General features: G+C 39.3%; 1 protein-coding gene and 1 long non-coding RNA gene across 2 annotated transcripts in view; one reads left to right on the forward strand and one right to left on the reverse strand.

The window, feature by feature from the left end:
* Positions 1-598: 598 nt before the first annotated feature.
* rmnd5b (required for meiotic nuclear division 5 homolog B) lies at positions 599-8,177 on the reverse strand. Its single transcript, XM_086085752.1, has 10 exons — positions 8,074-8,177; positions 6,132-6,324; positions 5,928-6,070; positions 5,694-5,831; positions 5,509-5,609; positions 4,653-4,819; positions 3,442-3,607; positions 3,264-3,366; positions 3,032-3,186; positions 599-2,055 (listed from the first exon to the last, which is right to left on the reverse strand). The coding sequence occupies exons 2-10, from the start codon at positions 6,268-6,270 to the stop codon at positions 1,992-1,994; spliced, it is 1,176 nt and encodes a 391-aa protein (XP_085941878.1). The 5' UTR covers positions 6,271-6,324; positions 8,074-8,177; the 3' UTR covers positions 599-1,991.
* The window catches only part of LOC147168663 (uncharacterized), a 47,399-nt gene continuing 43,943 nt past the window's right edge, over positions 7,476-10,931 (forward strand). The window contains exons 1-2 of the long non-coding RNA XR_015096033.1: positions 7,476-7,623; positions 8,612-8,860. This is a non-coding gene — a long non-coding RNA (uncharacterized LOC147168663). The remainder of the gene's footprint in view (positions 7,624-8,611; positions 8,861-10,931) is intronic.

Genomic DNA, 10,931 nt, shown 5'->3' on the forward strand with positions numbered 1-10,931 from the left:
TTCGAAAATTCAGCAACCTTTAAATAAGAGCACGGAAAAAAAAACGTCAGAAAATATGTACTATCGAGTTCCATGATTTTATTTTATTTTTAGAAAAATAAATGAATAGTATTTATGAAAGAAGGCCATGAATTTCCACAATAACTAAATGTTATCTGTTTGAAGAAGGCTGTCAAGTTGGATCAGTTTAATAATAAAATGTAATAAAAAATATGCAATGGAGCAAGCCTGCTGAGTTCTGCAGTAATTTATTAATACAATTTAGCCATAAAAGAAAATGCAATAGAATGCAAATGTTCCACATTATTTCATAATAATAAAGTTATGTAACAAATCTGCTAAGTTTCTCATATAAAAAAAAAAAAAAGGCATGTTAATTGTCAAGGCATGTTAATTGTCAAGGTGGCGGTTTAAAAACAAAACAAACAAAAAAATAATTCTGTATTCCTTGCAATTTACGAATGTCATAGGGAATTAAACTTATCAAACGCTATTCTCAAACATTCTAAGGGTTCCAAGCATTTACGTATTTTCTCATCATGAAGGTGAGGTAACGTGCGTCTGTGGTGTCACTATAATTACAAGCCTTGCCAACTGACCCGGAGTATAAAGTTTTATTTCTGATGCCAGTATATGAAACATGTCAAGTTAACTATTTACAATAAACTCGCATCACATACACGAAAGCAGGAAATGCAGACAGACTTTGATAGAAGCCATGAACGATTCTCAACCAAAAAAAGAAAATCCTCGGAATCTCAAAACGCTCACACACAAGGAAAAAAAAAAAATCTGCTTTGCTCCATTTTAAATAAAAATCCAGATCAGGATTATGTACGTAACACTGTATATATTTATATATATTATATGTTTTATGTGAGCTATGCTGGTGCAGTGCTTGCAGAGCTAATGAGCCTCACTGATGTGAGGTGACATCACTATTTCCAGGAGGATACTGGGAACATGCATCCAGAGGCCCCAATGATCTGTATATTCTTCTTCTGTTCATTTCATTAACACTACCTGCGTGTGCTATGAGCATATGCCCTGAGGAAATCTTTTTTTAATTTTTTTATTATTATGCTTCTATTGTGATTCTGAAAAGAAAACCAAACCTTTGCAGCAGATGGATATATATTAGGAATATAGCGGCCACAATAATCAGCGGATATCCCACCACCCACGATGAGTAAAGCTAAATCACGAGGCTCCGGGCAGCTACCGTCGCGCCACTTCACACCTCCAAGTCACATGGGCGTGCCAGCGTCGCGGCGTGTTGGCGGGCTGTTAGTCGTACTGCACTGGTGTCGATTACGCACGTTCGCTCGGCTATTTTACATCGGGCTGTTGCGGTGGAGAACGGAAAGAGAGCGCAGTTCACAGTAGCGTATATTTCATTGGGGTTAGTTAAATACATACATGGAACAAGACAAATGGCTTCTACTGGGGGGGGGGAGAGAATCTTGCTGGTGCAGTTTGTCACACGGAGGAAAAAAAAAAAAAAAGCTGTCCATCACTGATAAGTGGAAGTGGTGCTCTCAACTTGAGTTCTACTGCACATTTGTTCAAAAATGTCTTCTCATGATAGATGCGTTGCCATGAAAAAAAAAAAAAAAGAAGAAGAAACTGAAGCATTTTTTCCAGAAGCCAACTCAAACAAGCCCAAAGAACAAACACTATAAATAATAATAATTATCATAATATTTCAGTTGCAAACAAGTTTCAACGAAGGATTCTCAGTCAGTGACGCTCCTTTGGGAGGACATCGTCATAACTCCTCGTTCCACTGCAGTGGGCCCCTGGACTCCACAGGGGGGGGGGAGGGGGGACCCTAAAGTGTCCCATGAGCACCCAGGTCAAACTTTACAGCTTACAAGAACGGGTCGTGAGGCCTGGGACAGAGGAGGCGAGCCGCGGCAAATGGTCCTGAAAACGCAAAGGCGCTCCGGGGAACTAACGTCCTCGTTCCCACGTTGGAGGAGTGTGCGCTATCAAAAGTAGATCTGCTTGGCGTGTGAGGGATTCTGCTCCATGGGGCAGTACGGGCATTTCAACCTGACAACGGAAAGACACAACAAGCGTTTGAGAAGGACAAAATGGATGGACAAAGTCAACACAACCCCGTTAAGGAGTAGCAGTTTTTTTTTTTAAACTCACTTGAGATTTAAAAATGTCATTCATGCGCCAGACCCTAATTTCCTTTCAGACTTATCAAAGCACTTGCTTCGGTTAAAAGGTACAAGATCAATGGTGCAAAAAGGCAGAAAACATTAACACTATATAAGTTTATATCTTTTACCCTACCTTCACAGCGTATACATTTATACCATTTACCGTTCCAGCGTACACATTTATACATTTTACCATACCTTTACAGCATATGCGTTCATACCTTTTACCGCACCTTTATAGTGTATGCGTTCATACTTTTACCGTACCTTTACAGCATATACGTTTATACCCTTCACTGCACCGTTAGACCGTATGCGTTCATACCTTTTACCGCACCTTTATACCATATGCGTTTACATCTTTTACCGGGCCTTTATAGTGTATGCGTTCATACCTTTTACCGCACTATTATACATTTTTGTTTACATGCAAGGGTACAAATAAGTGCTTGTGTGAATGCCTTTCTAACAACCCCACTTTTGTACGGAATACAGTTTAAAGAAGAAAAACAGTAAGAGTAGTAGTCATCTAGACCAAGGGTGGGCAACTTTTTTCTTCTTCTAAGAACAGTTCTTGTGAAGAAAAATATAACCAATGTTAAATATTTTTCAGATATTATATTATAAAATAATAAAAATAATAAACAGAACGACTTCAAAATAATATAATGAACAGTGAGAGTTTTAATCGTATTTTCTATTTTGAATAAAATCTTTGAATATTTTTTTTTTTTAAATTGAAAGAAAAATTCAATCATAAATAATTCAGGCATACGCAGTAGGTATTTACGGAGGTGTACAAGATCCACATTTCTTGGTTCCTGTGCCACACAAAATACATCAAATGCGTGTTGACTTACTTCCCGGCGTTGGTCAGTTTGTTGAGTGCATCTCTGGAGATGACGTGACCGCAGATGAGCTTCATGGGCGGGTTGCTCTCCGAGGTTTGCTGTCGGAGGATGGGGCAGGCGAACACCGAGTGGTACCAGCACTTCTTGCCGAGGTCTATTTCAATCTGTACGAGCCACATTCGCAGGAAGATTGAAAAGGAATAAGGAAACCGGGACTTGGGGAAGGAGAATTAAAACTCACGGGCAGCTCGTCTTTGTGCGTCCAGACGCCGCTGCATTGCCTCTGCTCGATCACCTGCTTGATGTTCATCAGCACGGGCAAAGCCATGCAGCCTGAGGCGAAGCTGGGGGATTTAAAGCGTTGCGGGTTTTGGTCACGTCGCACCAAAGTTTTTTACGCAAACAGGACGAGGACTCACCTAACACTAAGAGGAGACTCTACAGAGAGGCCCAGTAAAGCGCAGGCGTCCCTGGTGAAAATATTACAGATCTCCGCCCACTGATTGGTTTCCAGCAAACTACGGTAAGGAGAGTTGTCAATGCCGTGACGCAGGTACACCAAGCTGCCCATTAGGATCTGAATATCTGCACAGACAACAACATAGAAGAGCTGAAACCGAACTACAACCTTCAGTGTTTAAGTGTTTTCCATTCGCTATTCCAACTGTAATACGTTCCAGACCCACCACAAGTGAAAATCCACTACAAAAAGACAAAAAAAAAAGTTACATTACTCATCATAGATTTGTTTTAAACTAATCAGCCGATTTATCAGTTATTAAAATTCCGCCAAATACTGGAAATTGCATCAACCTAAAAAAATAAATAAAAATAAAAGCCATATCAGTCACTATTTCCCGCTGATATGTGTATTGCCCAAAAATAAAAAACGAGAGTGCTTATAATATAATATAATAATATATAACAAATTGAACAGGTTCAGAACATGGATGGATGCATGGAAAACAATTATAGTGCAAATGTCCTTGGGTTTTTGGTCAAGTTACGGAGGAGTTCCGTTCCTACACTGGCGATGTAACCCCAATTTCGACTTAAGTCAGATTTCCCTGTTAAAGTCGATATTAACATAAAAATACTTTGTACAGTAATTAAAAAAAAAAAAAAGATTTGCGTGCAAGTGGGAACCAATATTTCGTGTTTCCGCACGGACATTCTTTGCTGACGGACGGCAGAGCGGAGCTATAAACACGGAAATGTGACGCGCATGATGGCGAGCCGACCTGCTAAACGTCTGTTGCTAGAGATAACAACAACACAAATTAAAATAACCTTAAAATGGCGTTTTTTACTGTGGGAAATTAGGGAAAAAGACGCTGCTACGAATGAGTCACGGGTGCTGTAAAGTCGAAACGACGTAACTAGAGGACTCCATGTTATATTTTGGGTTATTTTAAACACATTTAATGCCGCATGACAGAAAGAAGGTTATAAAAAACTAAAACTAATACTAAAACTAATACAAACTAAACAGAAACCTTTCAAAAAATAATAATAAAAAACAAACCCTCTAAAACGAATTAAAACTACTTTAAACAAGAGCAAAAACTAAGTCAAAACTAACGACAACGAAACATGACCAAAATTCACCATCGTTCAGTGCACTTCCTACCTCTCTGGTGCTGCGAGGCAAAGGGCTGGAAGTGCCTAGCGTACTGTAGCGCCTCCATCTGGTTGCTAATGCCCCCGCTAAGCAGGCTGATGAAGTACAAGCGGTGCAATTTAAACTCTAAACAGCTGTTGAGGTCCAGGAGACGCTGGCGATTTGTCACTGCCCACCTGAAAGTCAAGCAAAATTACATTAATTTCTGGACTATAAGGCGCACCTGATTACAAGCCGCGCTAGCCAAATTTGCGGAATCTGAGTTTGTTACACATATAAGCCGCACCCGACTGTAAGCCGCAGGTGTTTTAATGTTACCGCTTTCTTTTCCATAATGAGGGTGCAAATTGTCTCGCTCTCGTTCTGTCTCTTCTACTGTATTGGAGCTCACTTGGTTTGTTTTGCTCTGCCTGCTTCCTTTATAGTGCGCCCCGTGATCATCTCATGGAAAAGCCGCACCTTTGTAATAGCTGCAGTCGAATGCAAGTGAAAAAAGTAGCGGCTTATAGTCCAGAAATTACTGTAAGTCAAATTTTGTATTTTGTGCCTCATTAATTATACACATTGAATAGCAAAACTGAGAATCAAACAGCGAGACAACTGTCAACTGCTCAGCAAGGATTTTTTTTTTCAAGCCTTGCATGCATGATAATTATTTTTTATGAACTTTGGAGGAAGATTTATTCTGTTTCTAAAATATACAAATTTAGAGGTGTTTAGCATTCGTTTCTTGGATTGCCTTTTGTCTGTGCGTACATGGCTTAAGTTATATAGAAATAATCAATAGACAAAATCAGGCAGCTCCAAAACATGACCAGATGATAAAATGTGCAGTTGAATTAAAAAAATAAAAATAAAAACATACTCAAGTGCTGGCCTCAGGTTCTGCATCCTCAGCGCTTCAAGGATCCTGTTGAGCTCCAGGAAAGGCTGCTTCATGCTCATATCTATAACTACACCCGACTCCTACAAAGCAACGCAAATATGAAACGGCCGCCATTGTAGAACACAACATTATACAATAAGAAATATGGAGATTGGATTCTTTACCTGACAAAGATCTTCCGCAACACTGAGCATGCCTTGTCTGTACAGGTGCTCTACTATAGTTTCACTCAGGTGTTTTTGTCTCTCCGGAGTGTCCCACACAGTCTCTGCGACCACAGCACTAATCTCGGCATCAAAATTCTGCAAAGGCATAACAAATATCAAATCTGTTTTTGTTTTTTTATATATATATATATATATATATATACACAAGCGTAACTCATCGCGGTTCTTTACCCTGTCGATGGCTTTGCCAACTTTAGACACGCTGCCGTGAATGTCCTTATGTCGAGAGGCGAGCATCTGGACAGTCTCTTTGATATTCTTACAACACTGAGCCATGGTCTGAGACAGGACTGATAGATCTCCATCTTGGACGCCTGAAAAATATAAAAAGTCAAACCACTAACACGTTCTCAATGGATGCTGCGTTTTCCTTACCGAATGCAACCAGCTGTCCTCGTATCTCACAGACGCTGCGCAGGAGCTCGTCCAACCTCTCCTCAGATTGGTGGCCGTACATGACGAAGCGATGGAGCACTTTCTCCAGCTCCCGCTCCACGCACGCACACTGTTCCATGGTTCACACGGGACACACACACACACACACACACACACGCTCACAAAACACCACCTAGGAAGGACAACAATGGCGAAAATCAATTTAAATTCATTTCACCGTGACCTTATATTGTGTATGTTTTAAATCCACCTATGTCTATATATGGTCGACTAGACCGCCATCCATCTATAGTGGAAGCTATGGCACATGGGTCAGCATTCGTTCAAGTAGACAAACTGTCTTTTTATATTCATTAATGCTTCATTTCATTTGCCTTTATTTCAGCGTAAGCCTAACCTAAATGACCTTCAGTAAAAGGTACAATAATTAAACGACAACAAATAAATTATCAAATTAATCAAAAATGGTTTTGACCGTCAATGAATCATTTTCAGACCTTGTTTAATTTAAAATTGTCCAAATTCTCAGAATTTCTGATTCTCAACAGTAAATATTCAGCTTTCTGTAATCCTCCATGAAAGCAGACTGTTTATCTTTCTATATGTTATTTACAAAGATCTGCTTTAATTTTCGAAAAAAATAATTATCACACTTGTGACTTATGAACAACATAATTGACAGGTTAATCAATTATTCAAATAATCATTAGTTGCAGCCCTGACCTAAAGATTTATATTAAACTTGACATTGTTTAGTGTGTTGTCTGTTTTTTCAAAAATAGAAGGAAAGAGGACCTTGTAAATTAAAATAAATAAATATATATATCCGATATTAAATTGACATCACTACATTGAGTGAAAAAAGTTGCAGATAACGAAAATTGTGAAATTATTTTTCAAAATGATTCAGCCCTCGTATGACCGTACATAAAATGTGGGTTTGTATGACGTCACGTTACCAAAAAAAATCGCCAAAACACGATTTAACCTTCCTAAGAATAGAAAATAAAATTGTGTTTCACATTGATTATAATGTACATTTTGTCCTGAGATAACATTTTCACCCTTAAATTCACGTATATATTCAATCATTACATATATACTCTTAAATAGTAATAAATATCAGTTAAATGTGTTCAATTGACATTAACGAAGTCCCAATTGTATTTGTGCTCCAAGTAAAGACTTGCATCAAATGTTGACATTGATTGAAAGTCACGTAGCCTTCCCCGCAGCACAGTAAGTAGCCAGTCCAGGTTACGAAAGAACAGATACATGATGTTTGTCACTACTAGTATAACTGGAGTTTTGATCAGGGCGAACGAGAAAATGGCAATCTTAACTGCGGTCAGTCTACGGTCAGGCCTGATCGGTGTTAGGTCTTGAAGGCCTTGTGTTTACCTACGGCGAAACCGAGAGAAATCTCATTTAATCGTCGGGCAATGTATGAAATTGCAACACTTGGAAATCGGTGAGTCCTAAAACGTTATTATCCTTTTGTGATATAATTTTGTTGCACAATGTGAATGTTTTGCAACTGTCTGCGTGTAGGCTAAATCCAGTTTTTACACAATGCTAGCAGTCGTTAATGTAAGCTACATGCAATTAATATTTTGTACACCAAATGTGACGAGACACACTGAAAAATAGACACATCCTTCACTATTTAAAAAAAAAAAAGTGCGCTTCGGAACGTCGCTTATTTAAAAAAAAAAGGGCAAGCGTAAACAAACCGTATCAAAGCTAGTCACTGTTAGCAGCTAATTTGTTAGCCAGTTGCTAAGTGACATGACAAGGCCTAAATCATCTCGGGAGGAAATGGCGATGTAGTTATTATTGTTTGTTAGTCGTTTCCCCAGCACCTAACCTCTACACAACCATCAATAGTTATAAAGACACGACTTAAACGAAATCCACTTACCAATCTTGATTAGTTAGCAAACATTAGCGTTAGCCACTTGTCTGCAGTTGTTAGCAGTCAGAATGCGGATGTTCCTGTGTCGCATCATGACTTGTTGACGCGTCACTTCACAGTAAAAGTCTTGCAAGTTGCAACTGCAGCCACTTTTCAAGTCCAACAATTTGCTGCGTTCTCCATACAAGTGGAGTGTTTTTTATTTGTCATGTTGGTGTGGTTTTTTAAGTATTGAAAAGACTTTCAATATTTTATTACAAATACATAAAATGTTTATTATGAAAACGTGATCAGAGAGGATCTTCCTTCTGACATGGAGACAAAATAATGCCTGTAAAAAAGTTTTGTTTTTTTCCCCAGAAGTACTTGTATTTTGCCCCAGTTGTCTGATAATGTTCCAAAAGCAGTTTGTTTTCATTGTAGATACAGGGGTCACCAATGTGGTGTCCACTGGCACGTGCTAGCCCCTATGGACCACCCAAGTAGCTCACAGGACTGTTCTAAAATAGCTTACCACTAGTGATGGGACATTGTGATTTTCTAGGAATGTGCTATGGCGTCTCAGAGAGATAACACTTCGAAGGCTACCACCAATTACTACCAATTGGAGTGAACGAGCGAATAGGAGTGGCAACCGAAGAGTGGCTCGCAAAAACTCGCTGGAGCGGCTAACAAGAACGGCGAGGGGGAAAAACTAGCAAAAGCTAGCAAGAGCAAAGCAAAGGGAGACAAGCGGCGAAAGCCCAGATCACGAGACTCAGCAACGACCACCTGCAGGCCCCAGCTGTGGAAGGTAAGTGACGGTTGACCCTTTGGGTCCAATACTAGCTGCAAGCACCACCAAAGGCTAACTACGTTCACGAAGTTCTTCTCCTTCGGGTATCCATATATAGCAGAAAGATGGCGGCGAAACATGTCGGCTTCCTGTAAGGTATGGCGCAAGCTACAATTATATAAAAAAAAAAAATACATTGACATGATCGAACATATTTTTTTATATCATTTAAAAGAACAGCAAGTTTTTAAAGTGAATGAATTATTACTTCATCACTAGATGGCGCTAAATAGTACACACTATCTCTTTATGCTAGTGTTGCCTGTTCTGTTTTCTAATTGTTATGGAAAACCATTAACATGATCAGTGTCTTCTCATATGATAAGCTTATATAATTTTTTAATAATAATATAATAATACTATTAAAGGTCATATGAGAATATGTTTGTTATTATTCTAGACGAAGACGCGTGTATCAAAGAGGTAGCCCTTCAAGTTAGCATTAATCAGTACTAAAGAAGTACATTTCAGTTTTCAAAAAGGTGGTGATCCCTGTTCTAGAATATAAGGTTACTCTAAATATTAATTTATTCATTTATACTTTTTTATACAAATATTTAAACTGTTTCCAACATATAAAGGTTACGAACAGCTCGAGGCACGCTCAGTTACTGCAGTACCTACTGTTTTTTGTTTGACTGCCTAATATTTATGGCTCAGCAGTGTTTTCCTTAAGAATGTTTACTCTAATTATGTGTTTACTATTGTGTTGGCGTACATTAATGACGTGTTCCGACTTACGTACAAATCTGGGTTATTTGTTTTTAGAAAGAGCTCAGTATTGTTCATTCGGTAATCTTACCGATTCAACATGTCATTATCATTGCTCTCTCTCTCTTTTTTCTTTTTTTTGTGCGTGCGTGAATATGTGCGTGTGTGTGTTTGTGCATAAATGTGTGCGTGTGAGTTTGTGCTCATTAATTCACCTGAAATCTATAAAAAATCCCATACCCTTCACCTAAACCGAAGACTTCAGAATCCCGCTAGTAGTGAAGTTGTCAGGAGACCCGAGGAAGGATCAAAGGAAAGAAAGAAAAGTGAAATCCAGCACCGACCAGACACCACCTACTTATTACCCACTGGGTTACAAACCAGAATTTTTCACCAACCCCAGAAACATGTAATTTCCAACAAATTAGGGAGACTTCAAGAGACCAAAGAAAAGACTGAAGAAAGGAAGGAAGGATAGAATAAGCCGAGTGAGATCCACAGACATCAGCCTCCACCGATTCAGTGACTAGAGGAAGCAGATTGTGTTTGAATTTCGGTAGATGCTGGTATGGTGGATCTGGCATGCATGAAAACCTCCACCAAAGAGGGGAGCCGTCGACCAAGACAGGGCAAGCACAACCCCCGGGCCCCACGGGGACCACCGGCCTGAGAGCAAACCCAGAGGCCTTTTACTAAGACACTGGCTGGCAACTCTTTTAAACTGTGAACAATTTGCATAATGTCTTTTTGAGAGGTGCTGCATTTAATGAACTTGTTTCGCTTTAGTGCTTGAGTTTTGTATATGACGCTCCTCTGTAATATGAATTCCCTCCCGAGATTTCTTTGAGGAGAAAGATGCTGATGCTTTTAAATCCTTGTTCGTAAATAGACTTGATGGAAGAAACTGATTTAAAGCTGTTGTCACAACGATGTCCATCGTCACACTATAAATGTGTGCCCCCCTTGTCGTATCTTCTGACTGGACATGGGCTAAATATCTTACAACTGCAGCTCCCAATGCTGAGTGAAATCATTGTGCAAATGAGTTAATATTCACTGAGTGAGCAACTTTGGCTGTGGCTGCAGTCACATATTTTCCATTAGCATGTGTTGAATGACCAAATGACTGCGATTTAAAGATGATCTCTTGAGGTATTAGGAGGGAGACAGGTTTAGTCAAACTGAAAGTCAAACATAACCAGGCAACCTCATGTGGCTCATCATGGGTCTTGTGCCAACAGTAATATGTGCTATGACCACCAACTGTAGCATTGGTTTAGTGCAATATACAGAGCACTGGCTAAGATCCAGGTAGTAA

Source organism: Leptonotus elevatus, chromosome 9 (assembly GCF_054856555.1).
Source record: "Leptonotus elevatus isolate MCC_2025b chromosome 9, RoL_Lele_1.0, whole genome shotgun sequence".
Taxonomy (NCBI): Eukaryota; Metazoa; Chordata; class Actinopteri; order Syngnathiformes; family Syngnathidae; genus Leptonotus; species Leptonotus elevatus.